Source organism: Physella acuta, unplaced genomic scaffold (genome assembly GCF_028476545.2).
Source record: "Physella acuta isolate Inbredline_101_S28 unplaced genomic scaffold, ASM2847654v3 ptg001456l, whole genome shotgun sequence".
NCBI lineage: Eukaryota > Metazoa > Mollusca > Gastropoda > Physidae > Physella > Physella acuta.
Genome location: NW_026732971.1, coordinates 132,831 through 146,771, shown reverse-complemented (window position 1 = coordinate 146,771; position 13,941 = coordinate 132,831). Strand labels below are relative to the sequence as shown.

Here is a 13,941-nt window from a genome sequence, read left to right as displayed (position 1 = left end):
AGTTAGAGTAAGATATCGTGTATGGGATGATAATGGGAGTGTGTAGTTAGATAGCGTTAGCAGATAGTTATGTGATAGCATGGAGTTAGTTTAGGAGTGGGAGATTGATTAGAGTTGAATAAAAAAAAATTATAGATAGAACATTTTAATCGGACTCGTGTGTTGATTTTACTAAACTGTACCAGGCATATAAGAAGAGCCGATCCCCGTAGAAAGTATAATATATTCTGTATGTTCTTGACGGAGCATCACATAGTATATATAGATAGAAATGCACCTTTCTTCAACTTGCAACCTCACAACTGGTTCTTCTTTTACCCCACCCACACATTTGGTGGATCTTTCATCTTATCCACATTCAAAATGTCTTAAGCGTGCATTTTTTTGCTTATGTAAGACTTTTGGGGTAAAGGGGTGAGTTAAAAGTGACGGGGCGATGAAGAGGAACAGTGTTAAATCCTCGAAATTTGGGAGCGTAGTGGAATAGCAATGTAAACAGAAAGTGATATTTCAACGCCGAGTGTAGTGGAGTATGCTGTTTGTAGTAAGTTAAAACCTCGAGAGTTTTGACATGTAGAGAGCCCGTAAGATTGCTCAGTTTTACACAACCGTATTGTGTTATGTAGTATTGTGTTGGATGGGATTATGCTCTTTCCTGTTTTGCATTCGTTTTGTAATGTGTGATCCACGTTTAGCGAAAGTAAAGTCAGCTGGGTATAATATGACCACACTATCCCTTCATATGCAGAGGTCACAGAAACAGTTGAACTCTACTTCACTAGACCCATGGAGTGTCCGGTCCGAAAAGGGCGATTAACTTTATATTACAAGAGCATTATTTGAAAAGGTTATTTGTATTGCATATTCATATCCCAGCAAATAATATGAAACACATAAATATTCTACAGATTTACAGTTTTTGATTAAATTCTTTCTGTTTCGAGTCAGATTATTACATGTGTAGAATGAGCTCGCAATAAGGCCACCCTTGTATTGTACAAATGTAGAGGTAATCTCTAATAGATTGTGACTGATATTAAAGAGTCTTTTCAAATACGGGTAATAAACAAATATTTACTCATTTAGATACCACACGGAACAAAGAAAAACAAAACTTGTCATACCTTTCACGTGGGATGTATTGCGCTTTAGCTGGCTGTGTTAGGGGTGTGGGACTGGTGGTTAGGTGGTTGGGTTTGAATTGTGGTTTATGGTGTTGTACGGTTTGGGGTTGCGGTATATTGTTTTACCTTCTCTGATTCTCTCCCCTTAATTCCTGTATGTATCGCAATTTGTATAATTAATATTTCTCCAACAAGAATGACAAAAGCTGTTTTGTCTTTTGCTCAGGGGCCGGCGTGGTCGAGTCGGTAAAGCTCATGGTTGCTAAACCAAAAAGTCTCGAGTTCGAGATAGCCACTCTTCAGTAGTTTGTTCTTGGTTGGACAAAGACTATGGAAGCAAATCCAAAAAGACAAAGCAGGCTGAAATCGGAGTCAATGGCCTCAATTACGCATAACCAGTTGACACGTATCCTTAATGGCAATGGCAAGGAATGGCAAGGAAAGGAAAGGAAAGGAAAGGCTAGGCTAGGCTAGACTAGGCTAGGTATAGGCACATATCTATTATGTTAAATTAGTTTTTATACATTGTGATGGTTCAACATGGATAATATTTTATGTTTAAGTTTTCTCAGTGTGTGAGTGTGTTTATGAGAATATGTGCTATTTTCAAATCCATGAAGATATACTTCACAAAGGACAGGAATTTAATTAAGAACACAACACAAAATCTGTTACATGCATTCCACACCCAGAATAACAGTAAATTTTAGTTCAGATGTGAACCTGATAAGTTTGTTGGTTTAGCTGGATATGAAACAAAATGGAATCAGCCCATATACATTTTATTGATTTGTACAAACGGGATGCTTAATAATTTGTCTCACTGTAATCGCATAGCGCGCAAATCAGCAAATCGCTAATCCTGGTTAGAAAGATTCAACACACAGAATAAAAGGGAAGGTCTTAAACGGATTTCTGAAGTAATAACTTGTTCGCATATTACCACTATGTATTGGTTCATGTTTAAGTCAGTCATACATTTGAGATGAGAATTGGCATTATATTTATACAATTAAATCGTGACTGGGTAACATTGTTATACACAAAGCTAAGATATGAGGTAGAGAGTATTATCAAATTCTATCAGTCGTAGATGAATAAAATCAATAAGCCGGGAGGACGGTTATGAGGAGTGGGTTGGGTATGGGCGAGTAGGGAAGAGGATAGGGCAAGTTCCTTTCAGGGATCCGGAGAACTGGATGAATAAATCTATACATAAAATATCTTTTTATTTGCAAGCAAATGCTTGGAACAAAAACATGTTTTTGGGGCCGGCCATTTAGGGAGCTTGAAAAGACGGTCTTGAAAAAAAAGTGGGGAATCATTCAATCATTGGCAAAATTTTACTACGGAGTGACCGCAGTTGTGTGTGTATGTCCTATAAGCATAAAGAGGGAGGGAGGGGATCAAAGAAGTCGATATAACTTTTAATTGTCTATTTTTATTTATTAAGTAAAACTAAAACTATAATTGCGTACCTTTCCTTGATTGCTGTATTCCTGCTCATAAAAAATACAGTTACCTTCCTTAGACCACGTTATTGTCTTATGTAAGTTCAAGAAGAAGGATACAACAAAATGTAGAAATGCAGCTACACCAACGTACTGGTGAATCTCTGAGCAAAAGACTTCTTCTTCCTCGTTCTTAACTTTTAGTGTTGGAAGGGATCGAGCCTTATCTGCCAGAGGGTTTGAACTCGAGACTTTGTTTTCGAATTTATCAACCATGAGCTTTTTGCCGACTCGACCACGCCTCCAACACAATTGAGTGTTACGTGTCAACTGGTTATGCGCCATTGAGGCCATTGACTACGATTTCAGCCTGCTTTTCTTTTTGGATTTGCTTCCATAGCCTTTGTCCAACCAAGAACAAACTACAAGGCAGCAGTTGTTTAATTTTGGAGTTGTCTCTCCTAGAAGAGTGGCTGTCCCCAGCTAACGAGCCTCATCTGCCCGAGGGTTCGATCTCGAGACTTTTTCGGTTTAGCAACCATGAGCTTTACCGACTCGACCACGCCGACCCTATTAGGGGATTAAAGTCGCCTTTATCTACTACAAAGACATTTTTCCTACGTGTAGACGTTAAACCTAGAACTATATAATAGAGACCAATATCAATTTTCTAGTCCGAAATTTCAACCCCTTTGCTAAACCGGCGCCTATAACTCACACTTAGCACTTTGAGTTGTTTGTTATAACTAAATTAATTAAAACTAATTATAATTAAAACTAATACAGAGGTCCGTGAGTGGAACAATGTGCACAGTCGCTCATCATCTCTGCTTTCATTCTTTTTTAGTGCCACTGTTTTCATTGTACTCATTTTTGCTATTCATGCCTCTTGTAAACCATTAAAGCCTGTTATAAACGATTCTATTTATGTTGTTAAATGACGTAAAGTCAGCTATACCATAAATAAAACAGTTTGTAAAGGGACCTCTTGTCCAGCGAGACATATCCTAGATGGGTCCTTGACAAAGCAATTCTGCAGCTGCGGCTACTCATAACGTTGTCGGACTCGATAGAACATAGTTGCCACATTAGCTAACGTAATCTGAAGTTGTAATTTTAAACAAATGAAGTTTGTATCATAATTTATATTTAAAGAATTAGTAAAGTAATGTGATGCATAGATGTCTGCCTCGTTTGTTTTTCATGTCATACTCTTAAAAATAATTAAAATACACTCCATTTTCAAGGAAAGCAAAAATTATTTTTATTGCAGAATGATAGAAGCATTTTACAAACGAATGATGCATTAAACAAAACAATACAGATCAGATATTATCCAGTGGGAAAACTACTATGCCGCCAGACGACGCGATAAGTGGGAAAGGAGTGGCAAACATTAATAAATCTTAAAAAGGCCCAGACCCAAACATTAATAAATCTTATTTTACATTGATAACGTTTGGAAAAAAAATAAACTGTATATGTTGTCGACGTGTCTTTATTCCAGAGTTACTAATGTTAGTTGTTGCTTACATTTTTTTTAACAATACACCAGCAAGGGTTCAAAGAATTGGAAAATCCTGCACCAGGCAAGCGTGGAGAGAGTCCAACCTATTCAGTGTGTGGGTGAATAGGTTAAGACGGCACGTATACTTACGTAATAAACCCTAAACTTTCTCGAATATTCTTATATAACACTATGGAGGATGGCAACTAGGGAAATTTAAAAAATTACTTAAACTTTAAAAATAGAACTGAAAGGCTAGCGTTATACTACTTAAAGAGGAGTTGAAAAAAACCACCAAAAATTTAATGCACTAATTTCAATCGAAATTCAAATCCAGGGGGGCTTCTTTTTTCTTCTTCTTCTTCGTTCTTAAGTAATATTAATTCGTTCTGTATAATTGTCGATTCGACCACGCTAACCCCAGGGGGCTACGGTATTAAACGCCCACTTTGCATATGCTTTATCCTCAAGAAGTTGTATGTTATTTTTGTCGCTTAGGTCAGGTGGTTTCACTCGTGGGTGTAGCACAAGTTGGTATAGATCGCGTGCTGGCGTTTCTAAATAAAACAATAAAAATAATAATGAATGAATAAAATGATATTTAAAAACTATAGTAAAATTATAAAAAATGAATAATATGAAGAAAAAAATTAAAAAACGGTGAAGAAAACCTAATATTTAAATGTTGTTTTTGATAAAAGTTATGTATATTTGTACACAAATAACAAACACAAGTTCAAAAATAAATTTTGTTAACATCACTCACGTTTTCCGATATAATCGGAGTAACACCAGCTGTACACTTCGAAGTTCACTTCATGGTAATATCCCCAATACCAGCTAAGCGCTTCAGCTGCATTTTCGGGGCAGACATTGATCAACTTAAAATACAATGCAACCTTCAGCTGAGTAAACCGTCTAAAGAAAAGAATATAACTATCGTGGTGAACAATGTAAAAGTTTTATAAAACCACAGGATAATGAAATAACACAGGAGTGTTGTAGGGTTACCGGATTAATTTTTAACTAGCTTGAATGCAAACTCGGAACTTTAGCTACTTTCAATAAAATAAGATAGTCTAGTTTCTTAGAAAAAAATATACAACAAAATTACTTGCAAAAGTATTTGTCCATCCATATGTACATTGGCATATGCTTTTCAATAACCTCAAACGAGTAATGTATAAGATTTTGCCAGAAATCAAGGCTTACAAATGCGATCAACCGTTTAATCCTGTCTTTGTCTTTGCACTTACTCAAGTCTATGATATCTGTATTTTGAAAAACAAATATATACTTTAAACAATTTTGTTCAGGCATTGATAGAGCTAAAGTTTATGAATACAAATCTATGTCCTATGTCACGTGAAAAAAAAGTATTTTACCATTTTTCCTCTCCCTAAGAAAAGTGACCAACTTTAATTGAGACTTGAGGTAATTATTACGAACTGGATCAGAGCATTTATACATAGAAGTATAGTAGCAGGTGTAAAACTTGTTGCCTTTCCTAGAAAATGTATGTTAACTTGTATTTATACATTCATTTATAATAATTTGATTGCTCATAACTAGCGTAGCTAACAGGGAAGGGGGGGGGCTGCCCCCGAACTTCGAAAATTTCTACAAAATAAATTTAAAAGCTCATTTTAAGCTGCAGTTTTTAATTATAATCAAAGAAAAGATTTTGCCATTACAAACCTTTACATACTGATTTAATTGTTTTCTACATTGAATGTGTAACTATAAAACATATACGGTTAAGAAACGGTGACCGTCTAAACATCGCTTTCCAGCTTTTCCTAGATTGGGGAGGGGGGCGCTTTCTCGCCGACTAAAATCGGAAAGATTTACACTGGACTGGTTAGTAGATAAATGTTACCACTTTTAAAAGAAACCAATTGTATTACATTGTGTTGGACGATTGAGTAAACCTTAAAAGGGGAGTGACGTTAAAATCAGCTCTACCAACATTATCCAAGAATCACAAGGATTTGTAATGGATTGGTGATTAGATAATTCTTTTAAAACTAAAAAAAGTAACAAATTGTTTATTGTTTAAAAGTAAAATACGATAACGTTGGTGGGTGAGGGTTCGGCGTGGTCGAGTCGGTAAAGCTCATGGTTGCTAAACCGAAAAGTCTCGAGTTCGAACCCTCGGGCAGATGAGGCTCGTTAGCTGGGGACAGCCACTCTTCTAGGAGAGCTAACTCCAAAATTAAATAACTGCTGCCTTGTAGTTTGTTCTTGGTTGGACAAAGGCTATGGAAGCAAATCCAAAAAGAAAAGCAGGCTCAAATCGGAGTCAATGGCCTCAATGGCGCATAACCAGTTGACACGTAACGCTTAATTGTGTTGGAGGCGTGGTCGAGTCGGCAAAAAGCTCATGGTTGATAAATTCGAACAAAGTCTCGAGTTCAAACCCACTGGCAGATAATTCTCGATCCCCTTCAACACTAATAATTAAGAACGAAGAAGAAGAAGAAGTTGGTGGGTGGTGCGCTCTTTCGCCAAGGTAACTGGGAAGGCCTTACACCGGAACGGGGAGTAGATAAATTGTTTAACTCTTAAAATATAAACTAACGAGCCGACCCGTTGTTGTTTTTTTTTCTTCTTTTCAGTAATTCATTATTTGTGAATTCGACAATACCAACGCTGCCACTGAAAATATTTGCTTTAAAACACTATCAGTAGTTCTTTAAGGACGATACTACACCCACCCTCCTTTCCCCAACCCCTACCCTACACACCCCCCCCCCCCCCCCCCCCCCCCCGTGAAAGCAACCTCCTCTTAGTTACCTCCCCTAAGTTTAAAATCGTTTCACACTAAATTATCTGCCCCTAGTGGCCGTCACTAAATCCGGCTCTATGATTGTAAAAATTTAGAGTGAACCCCAGCTCACCAGACCATGTAGGGGTGGGGTGGTAGGAGGGAGCGCGCTTACAGCTTGGTGTTTTCTAGCGTCACACAGACATACAGACATTCAGGCAAGATTGCAAAATAAAGTGTTTTTTGACTAAGGGAGATAATAAAATGTCTATATCTCTGAAAATCACTATTTCGCTTTTTTCGCACGATTACATTACTTTCTCTATACTATTTGAACGAGGAAGTAAAAAATGACCGTTTATGTTATACAAAAACTTTTTACTTACATTTGTAGGGCTTCTGAGTTTTCACCATCATAAAGTGATTCTACATTAGCTGGAGTCACAAAAACATTGGGGTCCATACATTTTTCGAGCTCATTGCAGTTTTCAATTTGTTCTTTACCTTCACATACTTGGACACACAAAAACGACTAGATAAAACATTAGACTACACAACTATGGACTACATACAACATTAAACTACTACACTACATTAGACTAGATAAAACATTAGACTACTATACAACTATGGACTACATACAACATTAAACTACTACACTACATTAGACTAGATAAAACATTAGACTACTACACAACTATGGACTACATACAACATTAAACTACTACACTACATTAGACTAGATAAAACATTAGACTACTACACAACTATGGACTACATACAACATTAAACTACTACACTACATTAGACTAGATAAAACATTAGACTACTACACAACTATGGACTACATACAACATTAAACTACTACACTACATTAGACTAGATAAAACATTAGACTACTACACAACTATGGACTACATACAACATTAAACTACTACACTACATTAGACTAGATAAAACATTCATCTAGAACACAACTATGGACTACATACAACATTAAACTACTACACTACATTAGACTAGATAAAACATTAGACTACACAACTATGGACTACATACAACATTAAACTACTACACTACATTAGACTAGATAAAACATTAGACTACTACACAACTATGGACTACATACAACATTAAACTACTACACTACATTAGACTAGATAAAACATTAGACTACACAACTATGGACTACATACAACATTAAACTACTACACTACATTAGACTAGATAAAACATTCATCTAGAACACAACTAAGGACTACATACAACATTAAACTACTACACTACATTAGACTAGATAAAACATTAGACTACACAACTATGGACTACATACAACATTAAACTACTACACTACATTAGACTAGATAAAACATTAGACTACACAACTATGGACTACATACAACATTAAACTACTACACTACATTAGACTAGATAAAACATTAGACTACACAACTATGGACTACATACAACATTAAACTACTACACTACATTAGACTAGATAAAACATTCATCTAGAACACAACTAAGGACTACATACAACATTAAACTACTACACTACATTAGACTAGATAAAACATTCATCTAGAACACAACTATGGACTACATACAACATTAAACTACTACACTACATTAGACTAGATAAAACATTAGACTACACAACTATGGACTACATACAACATTAAACTACTACACTACATTAGACTAGATAAAACATTAGACTACTACACAACTATGGACTACATACAACATTAAACTACTACACTACATTAGACTAGATAAAACATTAGACTACACAACTATGGACTACATACAACATTAAACTACTACACTACATTAGACTAGATAAAACATTCATCTAGAACACAACTAAGGACTACATACAACATTAAACTACTACACTACATTAGACTAGATAAAACATTAGACTACTACACAACTAAGGACTACATACAACATTAAACTACTACACTACATTAGACTAGATAAAACATTAGACTACTACACAACTATGGACTACATACAACATTAAACTACTACACTACATTAGACTAGATAAAACATTAGACTACTACACAACTATGGCCTACATACAACATTAAACTACTACACTACATTAGACTAGATAAAACATTAGACTACACAACTATGGACTACATACAACATTAAACTACTACACTACATTAGACTAGATAAAACATTAGACTACTACACAACTATGGACCACATACAACATTAAACTACTACACTACATTAGACTAGATAAAACATTAGACTACTACACAACTATGGACTACATACAACATTAAACTACTACACTACATTAGACTAGATAAAACATTAGACTACTACACAACTATGGACTACATACAACATTAAACTACTACATTACATTAGACTAGATAAAACATTAGACTACTACACAACTATGGACTACATACAACATTAAACTACTACACTACATTAGACTAGATAAAACATTCATCTAGAACACAACTAAGGACTACATACAACATTAAACTACTACACTACATTAGACTAGATAAAACATTAGACTACACAACTATGGACTACATACAACATTAAACTACTACATTACATTAGACTAGATAAAACATTAGACTACTACACAACTATGGACTACATACAACATTAAACTACTACACTACATTAGACTAGATAAAACATTAGACTACACAACTATGGACTACATACAACATTAAACTACTACATTACATTAGACTAGATAAAACATTAGACTACTACACAACTATGGCCTACATACAACATTAAACTACTACACTACATTAGACTAGATAAAACATTAGACTACACAACTATGGACTACATACAACATTAAACTACTACACTACATTAGACTAGATAAAACATTAGACTACTACACAACTATGGACTACATACAACATTAAACTACTACACTACATTAGACTAGATAAAACATTAGACTACACAACTATGGACTACATACAACATTAAACTACTACACTACATTAGACTAGATAAAACATTAGACTACACAACTATGGACTACATACAACATTAAACTACTACACTACATTAGACTAGATAAAACATTAGACTACTACACAACTATGGACTACATACAACATTAAACTACTACACTACATTAGACTAGATAAAACATTAGACTACACAACTATGGACTACATACAACATTAAACTACTACACTACATTAGACTAGATAAAACATTAGACTACACAACTATGGACTACATACAACATTAAACTACTACACTACATTAGACTAGATAAAACATTAGACTTCACAACTATGGACTACATACAACATTAAACTACTACACTACATTACACTAGATAAAACATTAGACTACTACACAACTATGGACTACATACAACATTAAACTACTACACTACATTAGACTAGATAAAACATTAGACTACACAACTATGGACTACATACAACATTAAACTACTACACTACATTAGACTAGATAAAACATTAGACTACTACACAACTATGGACTACATACAACATTAAACTACTACACTACATTAGACTAGATAAAACATTCATCTAGAACACAACTAAGGACTACATACAACATTAAACTACTACACTACATTAGACTAGATAAAACATTAGACTACACAACTATGGACTACATACAACATTAAACTACTACATTACATTAGACTAGATAAAACATTAGACTACTACACAACTAAGGACTACATACAACATTAAACTACTACACTACATTAGACTAGATAAAACATTAGACTACACAACTATGGACTACATACAACATGAAACTACTACATTACATTAGACTAGATAAAACATTAGACTACTACAAAACTATGGCCTACATACAACATTAAACTACTACACTACATTAGACTAGATAAAACATTAGACTACACAACTATGGACTACATACAACATTAAACTACTACACTACATTAGACTAGATAAAACATTAGACTACTACACAACTATGGACTACATACAACATTAAACTACTACACTACATTAGACTAGATAAAACATTAGACTACTACACAACTATGGACTACATACAACATTAAACTACTACACTACATTAAACTAGATAAAACATTCATCTAGAACACAACTAAGGACTACATACAACATTAAACTACTACACTACATTAGACTAGATAAAACATTAGACTACACAACTATGGACTACATACAACATTAAACTACTACATTACATTAGACTAGATAAAACATTAGACTACACAACTATGGACTACATACAACATTAAACTACTACATTACATTAGACTAGATAAAACATTCATCTAGAACACAACTATGGACTACATACAACATTAAACTACTACACTACATTAGACTAGATAAAACATTAGACTACTACACAACTAAGGACTACATACAACATTAAACTACTACACTACATTAGACTAGATAAAACATTAGACTACTACACAACTATGGACTACATACAACATTAAACTACTACATTACATTAGACTAGATAAAACATTAGACTACTACACAACTAAGGACTACATACAACATTAAACTACTACACTACATTAGACTAGATAAAACATTAGACTACACAACTATGGACTACATACAACATTAAACTACTACACTACATTAGACTAGATAAAACATTAGACTACTACACAACTATGGACTACATACAACATTAAACTACTACACTACATTAGACTAGATAAAACATTAGACTACACAACTATGGACTACATACAACATTAAACTACTACACTACATTAGACTAGATAAAACATTCATCTAGAACACAACTAAGGACTACATACAACATTAAACTACTACACTACATTAGACTAGATAAAACATTAGACTACACAACTATGGACTACATACAACATTAAACTACTACACTACATTAGACTAGATAAAACATTAGACTACACAACTATGGACTACATACAACATTAAACTACTACACTACATTAGACTAGATAAAACATTAGACTACACAACTATGGACTACATACAACATTAAACTACTACACTACATTAGACTAGATAAAACATTCATCTAGAACACAACTAAGGACTACATACAACATTAAACTACTACACTACATTAGACTAGATAAAACATTCATCTAGAACACAACTATGGACTACATACAACATTAAACTACTACACTACATTAGACTAGATAAAACATTAGACTACACAACTATGGACTACATACAACATTAAACTACTACACTACATTAGACTAGATAAAACATTAGACTACTACACAACTATGGACTACATACAACATTAAACTACTACACTACATTAGACTAGATAAAACATTAGACTACACAACTATGGACTACATACAACATTAAACTGCTACACTACATTAGACTAGATAAAACATTAGACTACACAACTATGGACTACATACAACATTAAACTACTACACTACATTAGACTAGATAAAACATTAGACTACTACACAACTATGGACTACATACAACATTAAACTACTACACTACATTAGACTAGATAAAACATTCATCTAGAACACAATGGACAAGATACAAGATGCATCAAGAACATAAAAGGGGACTAAATAATACATTCTCCTTGTACAAAATAACCAATAAAATCTGCAGTTTATAAAAAAACGTACCTCGTGAATAAATTTATGTTTTTAGGCAGTGTTTTATAAATAGAGTGGGAAGGTGTGGTCGGATGGTAGAATGAACGAATGGTAACACAAAGAACAGAGTTCGACTCGAATTCATTAAATGTTTCTAAGGTCAAGTGCGTACGTGAAAGAAAAAGTTTCGAATATAAATAGTGACTTTTTCAAGATCCATCTACTGTTTTAAACACATCTCACACTAATTAAAAATGTACAAATTTATATACCAAATAGTCTGTTCTAATTTTTCTGAATGGGGTTAAAACACTTGAATGATATCAGATACTGTCATCGATGGGAGGGTATCGCCATTTGGTCGAGTTCTAATAATCTAGTAGGTAAACTACGTGTGATTCCTAATGTTAATTAGAAAACCCCCGAAATAAACATCGCGTTTACCGCCTCAAAGAGGTATCACAAAGTGACTTATTCATTAACCGAGCACATTATGTTTTTGTAAAATCTTGTAAATTACAGATTTATATTTTCCGTTTTATGAAAAGAACCTCTAAAACACATTGTAAATTTTACTTGCCTTAAATAATTTTACATCAGCTAAATTTAATTTATCTAAATGCAAATACAATATTTATGTAAATTCAATTATTTTTATGTAAGCAGAATGAATTTTCAGGGGAATAAATAAAATGCAGCATTTAGAATTTTATTGCATAAAAATTATTTTTATAACCGTTATCTTAAAAAGTAAATTTTCCAATTTTTCGGAGGCCTTTCTTATATTATCGAAATGTACGAGTTTGCTGAATTCAAATTTCCAAAAAAAAAGTCACAAGTTGAAATATCATTCCAAGAAAAAATTATTTGAACCAAAATTTTTTATTAAGCTACTCACTTTCAGCGATGTAACCGATGGATAAAACCAAGACGAGTTTGAACATTTTGGAAGTGTGAAGCAACAAAATCTGGCTAGAGTAAAACACTTCTGGTACCGCTCCTTTACTTTCCTTTAGCTTATATAGAGCCCGAGTAGGCGTGAAAACCTTCTGGACCATAAAAAATTTAAACCGCGGGCGTTAACCCTTTAAGGACTAAAATTACTGCATGCAAATTTGTGAAATCTTAGTTATACACAATTTTAGAGGTAAAACGCCCCGTGAGTTAAAAAAAAGACATACAGTTAAGCTGATATCATGAGAAGAAACAGCACGCATCATGTATCCATATTTTCGAGGCAAAATAATTTTCCAACATGAATCGTAATATGAATTCGATTTGTGTACATTTTACATGTAGTAACTAATTGTTCAAGTGGACTGTTTCTAAAACAAAATATGCCAATTACAAAGCACTACGATCGTAATTTAGTCTGGTCTATTATAATCAGTAACCTAAGGTTTGTATCGCATATAATCAGAACAGCACATATTTTCTTCCTT

The 13,941-nt window shown here is 33.8% G+C and overlaps 1 protein-coding gene across 1 annotated transcript; it reads right to left on the bottom strand.

Moving 5' to 3' along the window:
• Positions 1–3,820: 3,820 nt before the first annotated feature.
• LOC131928039 (uncharacterized) lies at positions 3,821–13,486 on the bottom strand. Its single transcript, XM_059283935.1, has 6 exons — positions 13,398–13,486; positions 7,236–7,362; positions 5,468–5,589; positions 5,197–5,353; positions 4,849–5,000; positions 3,821–4,639 (listed from the first exon to the last, which is right to left on the bottom strand). Exons 1-6 carry the CDS (start codon positions 13,441–13,443, stop codon positions 4,497–4,499), a joined length of 747 nt encoding a protein of 248 aa, XP_059139918.1. The 5' UTR covers positions 13,444–13,486; the 3' UTR covers positions 3,821–4,496.
• Between the last annotated feature and the right edge of the window lie 455 nt (positions 13,487–13,941).